The following is a 23,869-nucleotide window of genomic DNA, read 5'->3' on the forward strand; positions in this document are numbered from 1 at the left end:
ATTTCCCAAGAGACTCTCCCACTTATCCTATCTTCCACGGACGGGCATGCTGAGACCCTAACTTTTGACGTCATCCACTCCCCAGGAACTCAGGTCACCCTGGGCCTCCCTTGGCTCCAAAAGCATAATCCTCACATTGATTGGAGATCTCGTACACCGATACAATGGAGATCAAGCGTGGACTCACCTCCTACCCCGGTTGTCATTCCTTCCACGTTGCTAGCCGGAGTTGAACCTTCTACTTCCCCCACTTGCCGAAGGCCTACTCTGATTTCTCTGACGTGTTTTGCAGGATGAAGTCCGAAATTCTACCTCATAGATCTTACGACTGTCCGATTGACCTCGTTGCAGGTGTTACACTTCCCAGATCTAAGTCCTACCCGCTGTCCGTACCTGAGACGGAAGCCATGGATGCTTATATCCAAGAGAATCTCAAGAAGGGATTCATTCGTAATTCTTCTTCTCCCACTGGAGCAGGGTTCTTTTTCTTGAAGAAAAAGGATGGGACAATCAGACCCTGTATTGACTACTGGGATCTCAACTGTATCACGATCAAGAATCGTTATCCACTTCCTCTCATCTCCGAACTATTCAATAGACTTCAGGGGGCGAAGTTATTCACCAAGCTAAATCTCCGAGGGGCATACAACTTGATTCGCATCCGGGAGGGTGACCAGTGGAAAACCGCCTTCAACACCCGCAGCGGACACTACGACATCTAGTTATGCCTTTCGGCCTCTGTAACGCCCCAGCGGTCTTTCAGAATTTCATAAACGAAATATTCCGTGATGTTCTCAATTCTTTTGTTATTGTCTATTTTGATGACAACCTTATTTTTCTATGAACCTTCAAGACCATATTCTGCACATCAGGCTCGTTCAGTCTCGCCTCCGGGTCAATCATCTTTTTGCTAAACTGGAAAAATGCCTATTTCACCAAACCTCCACCTCCTTCTTGGGATACATTATCTCCGACCAGGGCTTTTCTATGGATCCCGAGAAGCTCAAAGCCATACAAGACTGGCCTCAGCCTCTATCTCTTAAAGCTATTCAACGGTTCCTCGGTTTCTCTAACTTTTACTGGAAATGTATCCATAATTTCTCCACCACTATAGCTCCCATCACCACCCTTACCAAAAAAGGGGTTGATTCCTCAGCATGGTCACCGGAGGAAATTTCGGCCTTTCAAACTCTTAAACAAGCATTTGTCTCCGCACCCATCCTCCGTCACCCAAACACCAGCCTGCCCTTCACATTGGAAGTTGATGCCTCGGACTGTGGGGCAGGTGCAGTGCTCTCTGAGGTTTAACCCGCAAGACAAGCTCCACCCATGCGTTTTTTTCTCAAAAATGTTTTCCTCTGCAGAAAGGAACTACGACGTGGGCAATAGAGAACTACTCGCTATCAAGTTGGCATTGCAGGAATGGAGACATCTTCTGGAAGGATCTCGTGAGCCTATATTGATTCTTACTGACCACAAAAATCTCCTCTATGTTGAAAGTGCACGTCGCCTGGGTTCTCGCCAAGCCCGTTGGGCATTCTTCTTTTGAAGATTCAATTACACCTTGTCCTACATCCCTGGTACTAAAAATGTGAATGCTGACACCCTTTCCAGACAATTTTCCTCGGAAGAGAGGTCTGAAGACGCCCTTGAAACCATTCTACCCCGAAAACACATTATCTCCGCTGCCTCGTTCGACATCCTGGATAAGATTGTAGAGGCTCAAAAATATATTCCGAGGGGTCTAGACATACCAGAAGGAAAACTTTACACTGCTTCCAAGTTCCGATCCAAGATTCTGGAATGAGGTCACTCCTCTTGCTCTGCAGGACACCCTGGTTTTAAGAGAACCCTGGATCTCATTCAACGCACTTTTTGGTGGCCCAACATGTCTAAACTCATTCAGGAATTCACCAGTACATGTCCGGTATGTGCGCAAAGCAAGGCTCTTCGGCAGAAACCATCTGGCTTACTCATGCCATTACCTGTTCTGGAGCGACCCTGGTCTCATATCTCTATGGATTTCATTGTTGAATTGCCAGCCTCCAAAGGTATGAACACTATTTTAGTTATTGTAGATCGGTTCTCGAAGCAGGCCCACTTCGTTCCCTTCAATGGTCTTCTCACTTCTCCCGCCCTAGCGGACATTTTTTCTATAGAAATCTTTCGCATTCATGGAATCCCTATTTCTATAGTCTCTGATCGTGGCTCGCAGTTTGTATCCAAATTTTGACAGGCATTTGCCAAAAGACTCGGAATCTCGCTATCCTTCTCAGGGTACCATCCACAAACTAATGGTCAGACCGAGAGAATCAACCAGACCCTAGAGCAATACCTATGCTGCTTTATCTCTGAGGCTCAAGACAACTGGGTCGAGCTATTGCCCTGGGCAGAATTTGCCATTAACTCTCTGCGGAACGAATCCACGTGCGGTTATCCGTTTTTCATAAACTATGGATTCTACCCAGCTCGGTTACCCATCTCCAATATCTCCTCTGGAGTACCAGCAGCCGATGAACGGATCACATCACTCCAAAACTCTTGGACCAAGATCCAGTCTGCCCTCCTGGAAGCCACAGAGAGATTTAAGATCCAGGCGGATCGTCGTCGCCAAGCTTCACCCCGATACAAGCCTGGGGACAAGGTCTGGCTTTCAGCTAAGAATATCCGACTGAAGACTTTTACCCCAAAACTGGCACCCAAGTTTCTGGGACCCTTTGTAATCCTGGAACAAATGAATCCAGTGGCATTTCGCTTACAGCTTCCCGCTGCCATGAAGATACCCAATGTCTTTCACATTTCCCTCTTGAAACCTTTTCTACAGAGCTCTCATTTCTCGGAGTATACCCATAAACCAGATCCCATTACGGTCCAAGGACATGCTGAATGCGAAATCCAGACGATAGTAGACTCTCGCCTCTCCAGGGGGAAAATTCAATTCCCTGTACATTGGAAGGGCTACGGTCCCGAGGAACGTTCCTGGCTACTCCTGAGGACAATCATGCCCCAGTACGTCTAAGACGCTTCCATAAGAAATTTCCACTGAAGCCTTGGGAGGATCGTCCTGAGGCCAATCGTCAAGGGGGGGGGTTACTGTAAGGAATCGGGGGCCACGTCCGCCTCAACGTGACCCCCCCCTACCTCTGGTGGGGCCCTCAGCCGCCCCTGCTTCTCTCCCTCGGCGGTGTGTCCCTCGCGGTGCCACTCACAGGCATGCGGCCACCATCTTGCCGAGACGCACGTAGCCTCCGCTTACAGAGCGCACGTCTCAGGCTTTAATTTATTCACTGCACCCGGTCTTTGGCCACGCCCCCCGGCATTCTCTCACCGGCACAGCTGTTCTCAGAACACAGTTCTCACACTGTCCAACCACAGAGTGCTCCACGGCACACCCCTGCTCTGCCCCCTGCCTCCATTGGTTCACCTACCTTTTTAACCACAGTCCTTCCGTTGGCTCATTGCTCTGCATAGTCTCACTTTCAGCAGTTGTGTTTTCTGTGCCGCGCTCTCATTGTGTTCTTCCTTCAGGTTCTGACCCAGACTCGGCAGACTATTCTCTCTGGCTCACTTCTATGGCTTTCACCTCACTACGTGTATCTCTTGGACCCTCGGACTCGGCTTCAGTACCTCGACTACCTGGACTTCTCCTATCCTTGACCCTCGGCTATGGCCCCCACTATGGCACTTCTTCTACCCGGGATCCGGCAGGTACCTATCTCACTATACCTCTACTCTCTGGCCAGCTACGCTACCACCACACTCCGGACACACTCTCTCCGCTGCGGGTGCGTGCCTTTATACGTCCCACCTCAGTGCAGGGGACGGGTCTGGTCTGCGGGCAGCACAAGCGTAACACTTTCATAGTAATGGGCTTGGGTCTAATTGGGAGGAATACCCCAGGATTTCAATACCAATAAAACATTGAATGAATCTATGGTACAGAAATCACTAGCACGATGGATTACTTTGATTATATAATTATATTGGGTATTTTTTTAAAAAGTATTTAGGATATGTTTTTGGGAATTGATATAATTCCTGTGTGGGTGTGTCAGACCGCTGAGGAAGCTGTAATAGTGAAACGCGCTGGTTGACAATGGTGACACGGATACCTAGAGACCAGAAAGTCCACCCCCCCCAAGTGACGCAGAAAGTTCCAGTTTCTGAGACGCTATGTACACTGGGGACACTGCGATCATTATAGCATGGTCTATGGAGCCCGCGATTTGTGCTGATCTTTGCGAGTGATTTTACATGTGTATTTCTATTGGCCGTAAAATGTATCACACCTTGTTCTGCTATTATTATTGGTTGGATGACCTACTGTATAGACAGACGAGCTAGATTTTTATAGGATACATGGGAGTGCATATTTAACCTAGGGACGTCGAGTGGATTCTTACCTGTAATTCTTGATATGGCACCATTATTTTCTCTCTTCTTTTTAACACTTTACTTCCATATTGTTGCACTCCTCCTGTACAATAAGAGACTTTTGAGAAGAACTTATCGGCCAGTTACCGAGAGAAACAGCACCAAAGGAGTGATATATTTGTGATTTTTTTACCCTTCTATTCTTTTCACAGTAACCAATAGTATCACAAATGTTATAAGGGGATACATGATTGCGTCCTCTTTTGTCTGTGACTGTCTAACCTTTATTTTTGTTTTTTTAGTACCACTCATCCCTTCTCCAACTCTATCTTCTTCAAGTAAGTATGAACGACTGTGTTTTCCTTACTGGATTCCCATACAGTATTTTTGCGCAGCAAACCTGGGGACAGAATACGTCTTACTCATTTCTGCCATAGATCCTATTCGTTTAATAAGTAATAGCAGACAAATAAATGGGCCAAAAATGTTGTGGCAATTTACTTTTACTCATAATATCTGTCACAAATTAATGAAGTTATATAACCATTCGAATCCCAGAGAGGACTGAGCTTTCATAGTAATGGGCTTGGGTCTAATTGGAGGAATTCCCCAGGATTCCAGTACCAATAAAACATTGAATGAATCTATGGTACAGAAATCACTAGCACGATGTATTACTTTGATTATATAATTATATTGGGTATTTTCTTGCAGTATACAGTGTGTTTTTTTTCATACCAGAGTTACACAAAACGTATGAGAGTATTGCTGCTTTAAATATATATATTTTACTAGGAAAGGTGCATTGAGATGATTCTGGAAAGGAGACAGAGATGAGGTGTGACTTGGAAATCTATGGGTTGCATTTGGTTAAATTGATCTTAATGGTTATATGTACTTACTGTAGATACAGGTACAGTTCTTAATATATTTTCCCCTTGGATGTAGAGTCTTATATTAATTCACTGACATAAAGAACTGGTAGGATGTTGTAACAATTAGAGATGCTGTCTTGATCCTGTTATGGTTTTGGTTCTGGCTCTTATTGGGGATTTGGTTTTCATTTAGTTTTCATTGGTGTACACTTCGGCACTGCATATCCTGTATGGGTACACCCCAGCACTGCATATCCTGTATGGCTACACCCCGACACTGCATATCTTGTATGGGTACACCACGGCACTGCATATCTTGTATGCGTACACCCCAGCACTGCATATCCTGTATGGGTACACCCCAGCACTGCATATCCTGTATGGGTACACCCCGACACTGCATATCCTGTATGGGTACACCCCGGCACTGCATATCCTGTATGGGTACACCCCGACACTGCATATCCTGTATGGGTACACCTCGACACTGCATATCCTGTATGGCTACACCCCGACATTCCATATCTTGTATGGGTACACCCCAGCACTGCATATCCTGCATGGGTACACCCCGACATTGCATATCTTGTATGGGTACACCCCAGCACTGCATATATTGTATGGGCACACCCCAGCACTGCATATATTGTATGGGTACACCCCAGCACTGCAAATCTTCTATGGGTACACCCCGGCACTGCATACCTTGTATGGGTACACCACAGCACTGCATACCTTGTATGGGTACACCCCAGCACTGCATATCCTGTATGGGTACACCCCGACATTGCATATCTTGTATGGGTACACCCCAGCACTGCATATCCTGTATGGGTACACCCCGGCACTGCATATCTTGTATGGGTACACCCCGGCACTGCATACCTTGTATGGGTACACCACAGCACTGCATACCTTGTATGGGTACACCCCAGCACTGCATATCCTGTATGGGTACACCCCGGCACTGCATATCTTGTATGGGTACACCCCGGAACTGCATATCTTGTATGGGTACACCCCGGCACTGCATACCTTGTATGGGTACACCACAGCACTGCATACCTTGTATGGGTACACCCCAGCACTGCATATTCTGTATGGGTACACCCCGGCACTGTATATCTTGTATGGGTACACCCCAGCACTGCATATCCTGTATGGGTACACCACAGCACTGCATATCCTGTATGGGTACACCCCAGCACTGCATATCCCGTATGGGTACACCACAGCACTGCATATCCCTAGCCAAAAGTATAGAAAATAGAGGGAAACCCAATAGAGAACCTTATTTATATTAATTACTTGCTGTATAGTACAGTATGTTGTCTATACAACATGAAATCAAATTAACCATGAACATATTTTAACTTTTCCATTTGTTGTTTTAAAGGTTGCCAAGATTTCCATTTTCTAATCAATGTATTCAATTTGACTGAAAAAATCTGTCTTGTAATTAAAGAGAAGCAAAATACTATTATTAATCTATTTCATTATGAAAACTCAGGTAGGAAAAAAATCTGCTAACCCACTGTAAATCGTGCTTTGAGCTATTTGCTATTGCTTTTAAAATATCATAAATAAGGGATTACTACTGTACAAGCATCTGGGGGAATATTTCTAAACTACAGAAAATAGAAGCACTTTTGATTACTCCAGGATTGCTGAGAGCGGCACAAACAAAAATGACTTTCTATCCACATGATCTTGTGTATATTTCCTGCTAGTGGATTTCTGTAGTATGGTTTTAAATAATACAGTTCTCTAATTTATATTCGTATCAGGACATAATAACAATCATCTGTTCCTTGGCAGGTCTTAAAATTAGGTGTGTGTATATATATATATATATATATATATAAATATATATATATATATATATATATATGAATATTACCAGATGATGGTCCAGTAAGGAGAGACAGCACACACGGGTTGAAATTTCAAAAAAGGTGTATTGAAACACAAAAAAACAATGTTTCGGTTCCTGCAAACGGAACCTTCCTCAGGGTTGTACAGTGTTAGAATGAAGACCACTGTAACTTATACCCCCACCAGTGTACACAAATCATGCAATCAACCAATCTGAACAGCTCACAAACCCCACATGACGCATCAAATGGTAGCTAGAGCCCAATGTGCCAATCACAATGCCTGTTCTTACGATGTCACCTGGAGTAATAATGCTGATAGGACAGTCAATATTCTCAAAGACTCTACTGAAATCATGACACCGCCTACCTTTAAAGCCTCATTGTGAGCTATTGGTCCATGCGTCTAATGCAGGGCAACCGGAGCAAGGGAGGCCGCCCTGGAACAAATGGGACACCATATGGCATAAAGTGCGCGTGCGCGGCCCGTGGCATCTCCTGCTGTCATGGTAACCCGCCAAGCCGTACGGATGAAACCATATGAGCATGCGTGACTATCGGTACCATGTATATTACAATCGGGTATAGGGCGCACAACCCGCAGCGTCCCTCATTGCCATGGTAACCCGCCATGCCGCACAAAGGTTAACATATGCGCATGCGTGACTAACGGCACCACATAGATCACAGCAGGGTTAATGGAGCCGGGATCGTATCAACCATAATGTATACGTGTAACCAGAACGCGTCCCCAGTGTCCCCAAAATTAGGTGTATGTATGTATATATATATATGGAAATATATATAGCAAATGGAAATATTACTGTATGCTCATCTGCATGTCTTAGACAGGTCTGCAACCCCGCCTTTCACTATTAATGCCCAGCACACAGCACTTCCACTGCAGCAAGGGATTCTGGGAAATGACATGCAAATGAGCACACAGTGTCACTTTTTGCTTCAAAACCATTTTTAACATGGTTCCCTATAGGCTTAAGCTTGCTGCATGGTCACAGCTTTGAGCACAGCAGGGTTAAGATATATATATATATATATATATATATATATATATATATATATTTATTAGAGAACTGTATTATTTAAAACAATACTACAGAAATCCACTATCAGAAAGTATACACAAGACCACACCTTCTATGTGGATTTAGGAAAAAAGTTCAGAGAAGGCACACCATGTGAATGGAAGATTTGATTTATGAGGAAAGTCTATCCAAATTAGGATCACACATAGAAAATTTTTTTTGAAAGGGGATCTGATTTACTATTTACAAATGTCAAAGTGAATACAAGGAACTTTCAATGGCACATTTCTCGAGGACAGTACAGATGACACTCAGTCGTCCCTTGAGATTAGAGTAAAGAAGATTTCACCAGCAGCAAAGGAAAGGGTTCTGTAAAGTAAGGACAGTGAATATGTAGAATTTACCACCCATGAAGACTGTGATGGGGATACTCGGCATCACTACTTAGTGAGTCCCAGCCAGAAAATCTTACATTTTTTAACATGAATTTCTCCAAATCTGCAGTATTCAATTTTAGCTGTTTCGGATTAAATTCTAATTGCTGTATAAATTATAAGAATGTTTTGATAATGGTGTTTGACATCTAATATTGTATTGTGTGTGAAATACCCCAGGCATTACTCTCAATGGTGAGATGATTCAAGGAGAGAATAATGCTGACATATACTTTGGCAAATACGGACTCCTAAACAAGAAGATGAAACTAAAAGTGGAAATTACAAGAGAAAACATTACAGTACATCACATCGGCTATATAAAAACATACCAGTGGACATCGTCTTTTGAAGAAAAGAGGTAAATGTTTTATTTTCAGAAAGTCGTCCATAATAATATCAAACATCCATGGGATGCAAATGGGATCTGCCGGGAAAATGGGAGAAATGTATTTTGAAAGGTTTAAAAGACAGTAGGTTACGATAATAAAAAACCACTCTAAATTATTTAATTACTATAGACATAAAAAGTAAAAAAAAAAAAAAATCAGTTATTACCTACATTTGTCTTTAAACATGCCACTAATTCACGATTTTAAGCTCTCATTCAATAAGGTGAGGAGGAGTAATGAGCGTAATAACACTAATTTATTTTTGTAATTATGTAATTAATGCATTAACTGTGTGCGGCCTCACTGCTCACCATCTGCAAAAAGGGACTTAGAGTAGAAGTATAATTCTTAGGCAGCGCTTATAGTGCCGGCGACGTGACGTCGCGGAAAAACAAATGTATTGCCGCCGTCGCGTGAGCTTATAGTTGATGCGACGGCACAATGGCTTGGTCGCGATCGCTGGAAGTCAAGTGTATTTGATTTTCCATCGACCGCAGCGTGACGTCACAGTCGCCGTTGCGTCGCTGTCGCCAGCTACGGCACTATAAGCGCAGCCTAAGGTAGTGCATATTTGCATCTCCTAATCATTAGCAACTGTACTGTTTTGAATAGCGAGAAATAGCGAGAAATACAGATCCAACTGCCGGTTGTAGACTGCTTGCCAAGGAAAATCTGTGACCATCTCGCAGTAACTCGTGAGATGGTCTACAGCAGGCTTTAATGGCCCATCGGATTAACACAGCGGGGATTCCTGCGTTTCAATGGGACTCGCAGCCCGGTAGAATTCACACAGCGTGAGTCCCATTCAAATGCTGGGACCCCCGCTGTGTTAATCCAATGGGACATTAATCAGGCTGCAGGAATCTCAGTGTGCTGCAGGAATCTCGCAGTGTGAGATGGGTTTAAGTGCAGAATTCTCAAGGCAAGCCGTCTTAAACCGGCAGTTGCAGCTGTATGGGCCGGGGGGGGGGGGGATGGAGGAGGTATGGTCCTGGGGGGAGGAGATATGGGCCTGGACGCAAGAGGTATGAGCCGGGGGGGGGAGGGGTGGGGAGGAGAAGGAGGTATGAGCCTGTTGGGGGGGGGGGGGGGAGGTGGGAAGAGAAAAAGGTATAGGCCTGGGAGGGAGATATGGTTCTTGGGGGATGAGAGGGAGGTATGAGCCTATGGGAAGGAGAAAGAGGTATGGACCTGGGGGGAGGTATGGGCTTGGGGGGAGGAGGGAAAGAAGTATTGGCCTTGTTGGATTAGACGTTTTGGGCCTGGGGGGAGGAGGTATGGACCTGGGGGAGGAGAAAGAGGAATGGTTCTGGGGGGAGGGGAGGATGTATGGGATACAAGATATAGGCCTGGGGGCAGTTATGGGTCTGAGAGTGATTGGTGAGGGCCTGCCGGAGGGGGCCTGAGAAGGGGGGCCCGTGGCGGTTAACGAGATCTCCTCTTGAAAACAGGCAGAAATTGCAGGACATTTATTGAACGTCACAAAAGCCCTCGCAATGTTCCCTAAATGTCAAAAGGGCCCCCAACCTGTTAAAAAAAATTGAGAATGCAGAGAGGAAGTTGTATTCTATGAAAGCTCCCTGAGTTTGTGTGATAATAAAGTCGCTCACTTTCTTTTTTCTTTGCAGGTTTTTGAATAAAGAGGGAGAGCAAATCAGAATAACAGTGGAGACTGGTATACAGCTTATCATTTCACTGAACGAGCAGCGAGGTGACCTGACACTATACATTGAAGATAAGCACCTGCTTTCAAACAGGACTATTGGATTAGCTGGTGTGTATTCAGCCAGAACCGTTCAGCTGTTTCCTGTAATGGTTCGTTATTGTTGTACTCCCCATTGGAGAAGTAATTACCTCAGTTGAACAAGCAGAGCTTAGGAGGGGAAGATTCACTAAGCTCTGATATGGGGTGTCAGAGCTTGATCCGTCCAAGTCAACGGCAGTTAACGCAGGATACGGCTCTGATACCCCTTTTCCCTGGGTTAGTCCCAACAACCGGAGTGTGAATAGAATGAATATTGGGCCCTTCCAGATTTCCTTACAAATCTAGGCTTTTACGTAATTTTCTGGCGATTTACGTGTCTTAGCAATGTTCCTCGGCTATGTACTGCCAAAGCAGTTGTGTTTGCAATCTCTTCAGCATTGCAATCTCGTAGCCCCAGATTCAGAGGTCTGTTATTGATTTAACGAGGCACTAATCTAAACTGATGACTATTTAAGCATTAATGTATCTTCAAAACTCATTAACTTCAGGTTAAATCACATTTTTGTCCAGGAAAAGGGCATTGCATAAAGTATAATGACCGTTGGTGCTAATGAGACATTCTGGTAACTATGCATAGCCACCGAGGTCCGTGATAGTTCACCTGACTCTAGTGAACTCCTGCCTGAAAGATATTGTCTGTAATGTTGCGGAATGCAAGTTAGGATATCAACCCAGAGGGCAGAGGTAGGGAGTGATATGCCGACCTTGGCCTGGGAGGTTACCTTTGTGGACATACATCAACCTCAGGGAAATTAACGTCCGCTAATGATTTGGCTAACAGTCCATTATTAGCACTGCGTGATCGGATCTCTGTGGATCTGGCCCTCAGTGTATAATATTTTGGTTTCCTCGCTACATTTTTATAGGAACCACTCCGTAAGGAAAAAAAATAACAGATGGGAAACAATGAAGCATTTTTGATGGGAAAAGCTAATTGTCACCTGAACTAAGAATGCATTCACCTATCACGTTGTCTGCCCTTCAGCATACAAAAGTCCTCAATTTGTTAAGACTGAAACTGTGAACCTGTGTTAAGTTCTATCTGAATCATGTGACAGCTCTGGCAAACTCTGCTCTGCTTATCCGTATCACTTCATACATAAACCTTGGCCCCTTGCAGACGCACTTGCCAGAACACCTTGCTACTGTCTCTGTACGTTCTTCCTACTTACCAATTAGATGGTAAGCTCTTCGGAGCAGGGACTCCTTTTTGCTAAATGTCACTTTTATGTCTGAAAGCAGTTCTTATCATTGTGTTATTTGTATTATTTTGTATTTATATGATTATCACGTTTATTACTGCTGTGAAGCGCTATGTACATTAATGGCGCCATATATATAAAGATACAGTATACAAACATACATACATCAATCATTGTTACAAAATTACTATGTTGCCTTATGTTATATACACGAGGGACAAAGTAAGGCTCTGATAGTGGTACTTATATGGCAACCCCCATGCACAATAAAATGGCAATAAGGGTTACAGACTCAAGTATGGGACAGGCAAGGATATCTTAATGTTATGGCAATTATGTAGGAAAAAAAGGAGCTAGATATTTAGATAAAGGAGCTACATATTTAGATATAGATAGTGAAATTTGATGACTACAGAAGAGCGTCAAGTAAGTATAATACACAATCAAAGTGTTTCATGATAAGCAGGTAGAATGTATACGGTATAAATCAGCTAGGCCATTTTAATACAAAGCATCAAATATGTAGTAGATGTAATGGAAGACATAGGTAGCATATCTATAGGACATGTCCGAATTGGATTAGGGGAATGAACTAATACGTAATAAGTACATTAAGAATTTCCTGCTACTTCAGCATTAAAAGTGCTTCTCTAATACATGCATAATAACTATTTATTGAACAAATGTACCTGCGATTATATGTTGCTACATAATTTCAGAAACAAATACAAGTATATACAGTATGCATACCATTATTTGTTCCCCATTGATTTCTTTTTTTTTTGCTGGTTGTGGTACCTTTAAGTGGACTAACATGAGACTTCTTCATGCAATCAGAGCTTTCAAGACCTCATGTCTCGTTTTTAATTGTACTGCAAATATCTGTGAAGCTTTCTCTGTGCACTGCGATTTCATGCATGATGACCTCTCATGTTTGTCTATTAAAATATATCCGTCTACAACTCATTAACACTTCTGCAGTACCAACACAGCTAACCGAAATGTGCCTCTCATTGCAGGTCAATTCTTCGGTGATGAAAAAATACATATGGATATGGGACTTCTGACTGTCCATGGGAGATTTCTTCCAAGCCACAGGTCAATATAATAAATATTTGGTCAACCATTACGCTGGTTAGAATTTCCGAGGTTATAAGGCGCGAGTGAGATATACGTGGAATGGTAATAAGTGGCTTGAAATAAAGACTTTATATAGTAAGGGAAGCAAAGCAGAGCTCTAAAATGAACCATCCACAAATGTGAGTTTACTTGTGAATCCAAAACAGTTGCAATTTGTTGTTTCACGATTGGTGATCCTCTAGGATTCGTGTAAACATCTTGCTCTTTGTATTATTGTTCTTTGTGGCAATATGATATATGCCAATGTAATACAGTATAATGCCGTTCCTAAGCAAATCACTCCCATCCTGTGGAGTTCAGTAGTTAAAAGGATTAGGCAAATACTTGTACACCAAAAGAGGCCTAATCAATAACACATACTGTTCTGTAGGACCTCTTTGTTTCAAATCATCAACACATGTGAGCGGTATAAAAATTGCTTATTTGTAAGCACTGCAATTGTTTCTACGGGGCTTAGACAATAGAGTGCGATAATGCTGAATTGTTATCACACTTTATGGAACAAGAAGCAAACAAAACTTCACTACACAAACCGCTTGTGTGATCCAATGGAGTAGGGTGAAAAGATACATTCTTGCAGCTCTTTCTTTAAATGGGACAATCCAGATCCTTCACAGGTTCCAACTCCAACCCAAACTGCAACAACAACATAAAGAATAGGGCGTACCGAGGTAAGTATGTGTACATTATTACAGTATGAAAGGCACAATCCACACTTACAATTCACTTTAGAAACAAATTCCACTGGTTGCAAACCTGGAGTCCCATGTGGACAACGGCCTTCAGGGGCGCTCCACATCACAACCTCATCACCTCCGCTGTTAGAACAGAAACCAGAACCAGAATAAAAGATCAAACCGGAAGTTGGCGACTCAGTGGAATCCCTACGCATTTCACACACCACATGCTTCATCAGGGAGTGGTTACGGAGACGCAAGCAGCATATATATATATATATATATATATATATATATATATATATATATATATATATATATATATATATATATATACAGACCTGTCTAAGACATGGAAACGAGCACACAGTAATATTTCCATTTGCTACTGTATATGCTTTACTGTGGAGGGTTTTTGTCACTTTTTTTTACCCACCATAACTTAACTAAGTGTGGTGAAACCTATCCCTGCTTCATTTTGCAAAGCCAGTATAACCAACCTCACACTGATGAGACCCATTAAGGTTGAAACAGCTGTCTGTGGGTGGGTGGGTTTACTGGCTATGCATCTTAACCCTGGCTGTGCTCAAAAGCTGCGATATGCAGCAAGCATCAGCTTATAGGGGACCATCTCATATGGTTTTGAAGCAAAAGATGGCACTGTGTGCTAATTTGCATGTCATTTCCCAGAATCCCTTGCTGCAGTGGAAGCACTGTGTACTGAGTGATAATGGTGAAAGGCGAGGTTGCAGACCTGTCTAAGACATGAAAATGAACACACAGTAATATTTCCATTTGCTATATGCTTTACTGTGGAGGAATTTTATCACTTTTTTTTACCCACCATAACTTAACTAAGTATGTATGTGTATATATATATATGTATGTGTTACATAGTTACATAGTTACATAGTTACATAGTTACATAGTTACATAGTAGATGAGGTTGAAAAAAGACGTACGTCCATCAAGTTCAACCTATGCTAAATTCAGACAACAGATACTTTATTCTATATCTATACTTACTTATTGATCCAGAGGAAGGCAAACAAAAAACGCCATTAAGGGGAAAAATTAATTCCTTCCTGACTCCAAGAATTGGCAATCGGATTAATCCCTGGATCAACATCCTTCCCATGTATACTTATTTGGTATATCCCTGTATACCTTTCCCATCTAAAAAGATGTCCAACCTTTTTTTGAACAAATCTATTGTATCTGCCATCACAGTCTCCATGGGTAATGAATTCCACATTTTAACTGCCCTTACTGTAAAGAACCCTTTCCTTTGTTGCTGGTGAAATTTCCTTTCCTCCAACCTTAAGGGATGGCCCCGAGTCCTTTGTACTGCCCGTGGGATGAATTGTTCTTTTGAAAGCTCCTTGTATTGTCCCTGAATATATTTGTATATAGTTATCATATCCCCTCTTAGACGCCTCTTTTCTAATGTAAATGAATCCAATATAGCTAGCCTCAACTCATAAGTTAGAATGTCCATCCCCTTTATTAATTTGGTGGCTCTTCTCTGCACTCTCTCTAGTTCCATAATGTCTTTTCTTAGGATTGGTGCCCAAAATTGTAATCCATATTCAAGGTGTGGTCTTACTAATGCTTTGTAAAGGGGCATACTTATGTCTACTTCCCTTCCATCCATTGCCCGTTTGATGCAAGATAAGATCTTGTTTGCCTTTGCAGCTACTGCATGACATTGGGCACTATTGCTAAGCCTGCTGTCTACAAGCACTCCTAAATCCTTCTCCTTCAAGGATTCCCCCAATATATCTCCATTTAATTTGTAAGTCGCTTTTTTATTCTTGCATCCCAAATGCATAACCGTACATTTATCTGTATTAAACCTCATTTGCCATTTACCTGCCCACGTTTCCAGTCTCTCCAAGTCCTTCTGAAGAGAAATTTCATCCTGCTCTGATTCTATTACCTTACACAATTTAGTATCATCAGCAAAAATGGAGACTTTGCTCTCGATCCCAACCTCAAGGTCATTAATAAACAAGTTAAAAAGCAGGGGTCCCAGTACCGATCCTTGAGGTACTCCACTCACGACTTGAGCCCAACCTGAAAAAGTTCCATTTATGACAACCCTCTGTTGTCTGTCCTATAACCAGTTTTCAATCCAGGTGCATATATTATTACTGAGTCCAATTTTCTTTATTTTGTACACCAACCTCTTGTGTGAGACCGTATCAAAAGCCTTTGCAAAATCTAAGTAGACCACATCAACTGCCTTACCCTGGTCTAAATTCCTACTTACCTCCTCAAAGAAACAAATAAGGTTAGTTTGGCAAGATCTATCCTTCATAAATCCATGCTGACTATTACTAATAATTTTGTTTTCCATTAGGTATTCCTGAATATTATCCCGTATTAAACCTTCAAGTAGTTTCCCTACTATTGAAGTCAGGCTTACAGGTCTGTAATTCCCTGGGTGTGATCTAGCTCCCTTTTTAAATATAGGCACCACATCTGCTTTACGCCAATCTTGTGGTACGGAGCCTGTGGAAATGGAGTCCTTGAATATTAAATATAATGGTTTTGCTATTACTGAGCTTAACTCTTTGAGAACTCTTGGATGTATGCCATCGGGGCCAGGTGCCTTATTTACTTTAATTTTTTCAAGTCGCTTATGAACTTCTTCCTCAGTTAACCAATTGGTCATTAATATGGAGGTTGTGGCTTCCTCCTGTGGCACTACTATTTGAACCTGATTCTTCCCTGGTAAACACAGAGGCAAAGAATTTGTTTAATACCTCTGCTTATTCTGTGGGTATATATATATATATATGTATATATATTATATATATATATATATATATATATATATATATATATATATATGCAAATATAACTGTATGCTCATCTGCATGTCTTAGGCAGGTCTGCAACCCCGCCTTTCCCCATCATCACCCAGCATACAGCACTTCCACTGCAGCAAGGGATTCTGAGAAATGACATGCAAATGAGCACACAGTGTCACTTTTTGCCTCAATAACCATTTTTAACATGGTTCCCTATAGGCTTAAGCTTGCTGCATGGTCACAGCTTTGAGCACAGCCAGGGTTAAGGTGCATACCCAGAAAACCACCCACAGACAGCTGTTTCGACCTTGATGGGTCTCATCAGTGTGGGGTTGATCTTACTGGGAATGCAAGAGAGGCTATGGGATAGGCTAAACCATAATACTGAGTTAAGTTATGGTGAGTAAAAAAAGTGACAAAAACCCTCCACAGGATATATATATATATAATCTAAGAAAGAGGAAAGAAAAAAGTGTCCCACTAAAAGCACTCAAGCAAAAATAATGATAAAGAAATGTTTAATCAAGGACATGGATACACACAAAAAAATATAAAAATTTAAAACAGCCCCCATAGGATCCCTACAGCTGCCAAAAATACATGATAAAGAAAACCGATGCTGTGATCTTAAATCTATGTATTGTATAATGAAAACAGGATATTACTCCCCAGGAGAAAAGAGAAACTCCTGAGATGTAAATAGTGACCGGCCGGTCAAAATTGGTAAGCTGTATGCTGTGAACTAGGATATGCTTGTAGTTTTGATTGCCAATACAATACCACCTGGGTCACAATAAGAAAGATACTGTAGGTACAGGTGCATGAAGTAACCACTGTTAGAAAAGCTAAGCACTATATATACTTGCAGTCCAACATGTGAGGTATAGCCTGGTTGTGAAATCCAGAAATGGTATGAGTGGCAAAAAGTCTGTGATGTAAAGCAGCAAAGGTTCACAGCAGATGAAATTGGATCCAAGGCGGCGTTTCGCACCCTTTGCTTCTTCTGGGGGCTTTATATAAATATATAAATATATATATATATTGTGACAGAAACCAGGGGATGGTAATAAATTCCGTATATAGGGCTCCCAGGATACTAGACAGTTTCTATCCTGTTTGGCCTGGGAGTGCAGCCTTATAATACATACACTCCATCCCACAGTTTGGCAAGCGCTGGAACTGAGGGATGAGAGATCCAGACCAGAGTTTGTCTGCTGCCTGATTTCTGTCACCTGTCATGCTAATTAGGAATCAGGTATGAAAGACTGATTTCCTGTTTGCTCTGGTCTCCCCACAAGAGCCAGGAGGCTGGAAGGCTGCTGAACTACAGAGGGGAGAAGCCTCTTCCCCAAACAGGTTCAATCTTTCTGTTCATTTGTGTAAGACTGCAAAAGTACCGTGTTTTGATGTTGGAAGTGGAAAAGCCACGTCCAACCCTGAGTCAGGGATATCTAAGTTAAGTTATCGCTCAGGTGAGCAGCTTTTGTTTTGATCTGTTTTCTGTTGTATGCACTGTGGCAGTCTCAGTGCCTGGGACTGAATAAACCAGGCATAGCCTGTTTAAAGGAACAGTACGTGACGCCTCATCATTTAACCTACCCTAAAAGACCGTGTTCTAAACAGTCCCGGACAAACGACGGAGCCCCGGAGTAAGCCGTTTGTCACATATGGTGGAGAATGCGGGCAGAGCACTAGGGGGTCTGCGGGTTGAAGAACTTTGAAAGAAAAAAAAAAAAAAAAAGTTTTTTTCATCCTCTGCAAACAAGATGGAAGACGTGGTGGGTGCGCTGGTACGCAATGTCGCTGCCCAGAAAGACGCGAATGAAACCCAGCAACAGCTGTTAATAGCCCAGCAAGAAACTAATGCAAACCAGCAGCAGACGAATGCAGCCCAGCAACAGCTGCTAATAGCCCAGCAAGAGATTAATGCAAACCAGCAACAGGCGAATGCAAACCAGCAACAGGCGAATGCAAACCAGCAACAGACGAATGAAGCCCTGCAAAACGCGATTGCAAACCAGCAAGAGACAAACCGCTTGCTGAGAGAGGAGCAACAGCGGTTCGCTCAGGGCTTACAGCAGGAACTCGAGATCCTGAGGGGGACTATCAGTAACCTTCCACTGGCAGCGGCAGCCCCAGTTCCGAAAATGACCAGGGCAAGCCACTACCTTCAGAAGATGGGACCCTCGGATGATGTGGAAGCCTATCTTCTCACGTTTGAACGCACGGCACAGAGAGAGGGATGGCCAGAAGCTGAGTGGGCTGGTCTAATCGCACCCTTCCTAAGCGGCGAACCCCAGAAGGCTTACTTTGATCTAGAGCCAGCCGAAGCTAACGTCTATGCAAAATTGAAGTTCGAGATCCTCGCCCGCCTCGGCGTAACCACGGCTGTTCGCGCCCAAAGGTTTCACGCATGGTCCTTCACGATGGATAAAGCCACCCGAAGCCAGATGTATGACCTCATCCACCTCGCCCGGAAGTGGCTACAACCCGAGATCAACTCAGCCAGCCACATCGTGGAACGGTTGGTCATGGACCAGTTCTTGAGGAAACTTCCCTCTGCCTTACGCCGTTGGGTCAGTCGGAGTGACCCCCACAATGCGGATGAGCTTGTGGCCCTCGTAGAAAGGTACAATGCAGCAGAAGAGCACCCGCAACCCACAGTCGTGGAGCAACCCCACTACCCGAGGTTCCAGGACTCTTCCAGAGACGGTAAAAGGATACCGGGGTTAAGGGGCGCTGAAGAGCGGCGACCACCTTCACGCAGCACCAGCAACAGTGGTTCGCACACTAAGGGCAATAGCCAACATGGGGAGCCGGGAAAAGGCTCTAAGTGGGACACAGACTATGTACCTAAATGTGTAAATTGTCATGAGAGGGGCCACACAGCAAAAATCTGCCCACTAAATGATGAGCCCATGCAATGCAACAGCGTGGAACCTTATTCGCTGTTGTCCCAATGTATGGGCCCTAGCCCAGAGGACCTCTTGAATAACCATCTGTGGGCATTTGTAAAGGTTAATGGTAAGAGGGTTCGGGCACTTCTTGACTCTGGGAGCATGGTCACACTAGTGTCCGAATACCTCTTGCCCATTAAGAAGAAACAGGGAAACAGTTCACAAAGAGTGGCAATTTGTTGTATACATGGGGATAATCATGAATATTCCACTGTTGATGTTTTTTTTGAAACAGAGTTTGGTTCTTTAGATTTCAAGGTGGGTATTGTACCCAAACTGGCACATGATGTGTTAATAGGGACCGACTTTCCCCATTTTCTAAAAATGTGGTCCCCCGCTCAGAATAGCGCCCAGAGTTCAATAGCGGACCATAACGAAGTATTAGAAGAAACAAATCCTTTCCCTTTTTCAGAAATGGAGGTTGACGAGGGCCCAAATAAGAAGGGGGAAAAGGAGGAGTGCTGTAAAATTCCCTTCCCCATCACTACTTTGGTAGGGAATACCCCAAATCAAGATGTTGAGCAGACACTTACCACCCCAGAACCGGATAAGACCCTCGCTGACCTAGAGGTCAGTCCTGGGAGTTTTAAGAAGGCCCAGTGGGAAGACCCCACATTAGCGGTAGCAAGGGGAAATATACGGGACCAGAATAGTACTCCTGGCCAACCAGATAGGTCACTTGCTTACCCCTACTTCGAGGTAGAGAACGACCTAGTATATCGGGTTGATAAAAGGAAATCAGTTACAACTAAACAATTGTTGGTACCACGGACATTCCGTAACGTAGTATTACACCTCGCACATAGTCATCCATTGGGGGGACACCTAGGGGTGGAAAAGACAAAAGAAAAGGTTCTCCGAAGCTTCTATTGGCCTGGGGTTCTGGCAGAAATTACGAATTATTGTTCCTCATGCCCAGGGTAGATGAACTTGTAGAGAGACTGGGCAAAGCCCGATATCTCACAACCCTAGACCTAACAAAAGGGTACTGGCAGGTTCCCCTCACAGAAAGGGCAAAAGAAAAGACAGCCTTCTCAACCCCAGACGGCCTCTTTCAGTATAAGGTGTTGCCTTTTGGCTTACATGGAGCTCCCGCCACATTCCAAAGAATGATGGATAAAATTTTAAAACCACATGCTCGGTATGCTGCCGCCTACCTGGATGATGTGGTAATCCATAGTGAAGATTGGCAATCCCACCTTCCAAAGGTCCAAGCTGTGCTTGACGCAGTCCGGTCTGCTGGACTAACTGCTAACCCCGCTAAATGCACTATTGGTCTGGAGGAGGCCAAGTATCTGGGATATTCTATTGGCAGAGGTTTACTCAAACCCCAAACACTCAAAGTGGAGGCGATACAAAATTGGCCAAGACCAGTTACAAAAAAACAAGTAAGGACTTTTTTGGGGTTAATTGGGTACTATAGAAGGTTTATTCCCAATTTTGCAACTAAGGCAACCCCACTAACTGACCTCACAAAAGCAAGAGGACCGCTAATGGTAAAGTGGTCCCCCGAAACCGAACAGGCCTTTAGAAGCCTGAAAGAAGCTCTCTGTGCCCAACCAGTGTTGGTCACACCTGACTTCTCCAAAGAGTTCGTAGTCCAAACCGACGCATCTGAGGTTGGGCTGGGGGCGGTACTCTCCCAGGAGTCTCAAGGTGAGGAGCACCCCATCCTTTATTTAAGTAGGAAACTAAATCCCCAGGAGAAAAATTACTCCATAGTAGAGAAAGAGTGTCTCGCAATAAAGTGGGCTGTAGAGACGCTCAAATACTACCTGTTGGGGAGAAAATTCCGGTTGGTCACAGATCATGCACCCCTTACCTGGATGTGTCAAAACAGGGAAAAGAATGCTAGAGTGACCAGGTGGTTCCTAAGCCTACAACCCTTTAAATTTTCTGTGGAACACAGGTCAGGGCACAAACATGGCAATGCTGACGGGTTGTCAAGGATGCACTCCCTAATATCCATGGTCGCTCATCCCTCGAGGTCTGAGCTGGGGGGGAGGATATGTGACAGAAACCAGGGGATGGTAATAAATTCCGTATATAGGGCTCCCAGGATACTAGACAGTTTCTATCCTGTTTGGCCTGGGAGTGCAGCCTTATAATACATACACTCCATCCCACAGTTTGGCAAGCGCTGGAACTGAGGGATGAGAGATCCAGACCAGAGTTTGTCTGCTGCCTGATTTCTGTCACCTGTCATGCTAATTAGGAATCAGGTATGAAAGACTGATTTCCTGTTTGCTCTGGTCTCCCCACAAGAGCCAGGAGGCTGGAAGGCTGCTGAACTACAGAGGGGAGAAGCCTCTTCCCCAAACAGGTTCAATCTTTCTGTTCATTTGTGTAAGACTGCAAAAGTACCGTGTTTTGATGTTGGAAGTGGAAAAGCCACGTCCAACCCTGAGTCAGGGATATCTAAGTTAAGTTATCGCTCAGGTGAGCAGCTTTTGTTTTGATCTGTTTTCTGTTGTATGCACTGTGGCAGTCTCAGTGCCTGGGACTGAATAAACCAGGCATAGCCTGTTTAAAGGAACAGTACGTGACGCCTCATCATTTAACCTAACCTAAAAGACCGTGTTCTAAACAGTCCCGGACAAACGACGGAGCCCCGGAGTAAGCCGTTTGTCACAATATATATATATATATATATATCAGTAGTACCAAAGTGTTCTACAGTAGGGGTGTGCAAACTTCTGTTGCCGCGCCCCCCCTTACCTTCCTGTCGGCGTCAAAAGGGGCGTGACGTCTCGGGACCCCGCGGTGTCATTTGATGCCACGTTGCGATGGCGACGGGCATCAATTGATGCCATGGGGTTATGTGACATCACTCCACATGACCCGTGGCGTCATTTGACGCTGCGTTGCCATGTCAACGTGTCATCTGAAGCCGTCTGAACCTTGGTAAGTGAAGTTGCAGAGGCCTCACGCGATCCCCCTGTATTTCATTTAAATGCCTTGGGGAAGAGCACGGGTCTCTGCAACCGCCCGCGCCCCCTAAAAAAAATCCTGCGCCCTCCAGTTTGCGCACCCCTGTTCTACAGTACTATCTCCTAAAATGAGAGGTGTGTGTATGTGTGTATAGAACAAGGTGCCAGGAACTTTTTTTAACAGGTATCTTCAGGTCAGCAACAGGACAGGTTTTCATGAGTTACATAGACAATTTCACTCAGGTTTCCTCAATCATGAGGATTGTAGGTAGATCAGCTCTTTTTTAAGCATTTTTTTATTGTCTAGGACATAACTGGAACTTTCTTTCTGCAATTCCTAGCCGTCCCACCCAGATCTTCTTATGAGCCCTGCGGTGAGGAACCTACGCCCTAATATGGCAGGATTCCTTTCTAGTGCAGTGTCTCTAGGGCCCCTATACCGGGACACTTGCCCTAACTCAAAAAACAAGGAATGTGGCTTACCCTTTTACAGGGCTAGGAGAACCTCGAAGATCCCCTCCATGCGGGAATAAAATATTATCTGGTCTAAATATCCAGATCCCAAATATTTATAACCTTTGTCACCATCCCTGTTGCTGGGCAGGAAAAGAGAAGGATTACGTAACTAAGTCATTCCCCAAAGGGTTGACTTTTCCAGGTATTTCGGGAAGGACAGACACAGCCACTCACTGAGCTAAGCGATTTGCAACATAAGATTGGTTACTTGACATTAGTTACATGGAATAAGTTACTTACTAGGGCGTGTAAAGGAGTTAACCCCCTAACTCCCTGTAGGGAAAAGGACTAAGAAAACTTTAGCATACCTGTCACGGTAACTTATGACAAGATATAATTTACACCAAAATATAACTGGGTTGAACTGGACGAGGCTTAGATATGATCAAATATAATTTATTCCTTGATAAAGGTGAACACACGAGATATACAAATAACAGACAAAATATGGACACTCACTTAAGATGGAAATGATGAAACAGTCAAATCTAGACTGGCAGTTCATACAGCAATCTTCATAATCCCAAGACACGAAAAGACAATAGCCATAGGCTGAGCCTGGTTCTTATACAATTATTTCCCATTGAACACAACCTAAACCCAGCCCCCCTCATAAATCAGTGGTGAGGTTGACAGTTTTCCTCTGAGTAAAACTCCTCCCTCCCAAGGACGTTTAAAAACTGCTTTTCCTATCTAAATAACTTCATAACTTCAGTTCAGTAGTACTGACTGGCACGCGAGCCATATTAATACATTCCGGCACACATGACGCTCCAAATGAGTCTAAATATTACCATGTAGTACTAAAATTAAGAGAGATATTAATATCTGGCTCTTAGTATCTGTTAAACCTCAGGTGTCTGTAATCGTTAGT

At 43.6% G+C, this 23,869-nt stretch overlaps 1 protein-coding gene across 2 annotated transcripts in view; it reads left to right on the forward strand.

Moving 5' to 3' along the window:
• Window positions 1-23,869, forward strand: part of LOC142467993 (inter-alpha-trypsin inhibitor heavy chain H3-like) — a 45,137-nt gene that overhangs the window by 18,319 nt on the left and 2,949 nt on the right. Inside the window, exons 4-9 of one of the 2 annotated variants that reach the window (XM_075574052.1) lie at window positions 3,529-3,708; window positions 4,677-4,712; window positions 6,646-6,759; window positions 8,781-8,961; window positions 10,621-10,766; window positions 12,979-13,057. In XM_075574052.1, the coding sequence (XP_075430167.1) occupies window positions 3,573-3,708; window positions 4,677-4,712; window positions 6,646-6,759; window positions 8,781-8,961; window positions 10,621-10,766; window positions 12,979-13,057 (692 nt within the window). In that variant the 5' untranslated portion in view covers window positions 3,529-3,572. The remainder of the gene's footprint in view (window positions 1-3,528; window positions 3,709-4,676; window positions 4,713-6,645; window positions 6,760-8,780; window positions 8,962-10,620; window positions 10,767-12,978; window positions 13,058-23,869) is intronic. The other variant, XM_075574053.1, reaches the window with a different exon arrangement.

This window comes from Ascaphus truei, chromosome 17 (assembly GCF_040206685.1).
Source record: "Ascaphus truei isolate aAscTru1 chromosome 17, aAscTru1.hap1, whole genome shotgun sequence".
Lineage (NCBI taxonomy): Eukaryota > Metazoa > Chordata > Amphibia > Anura > Ascaphidae > Ascaphus > Ascaphus truei.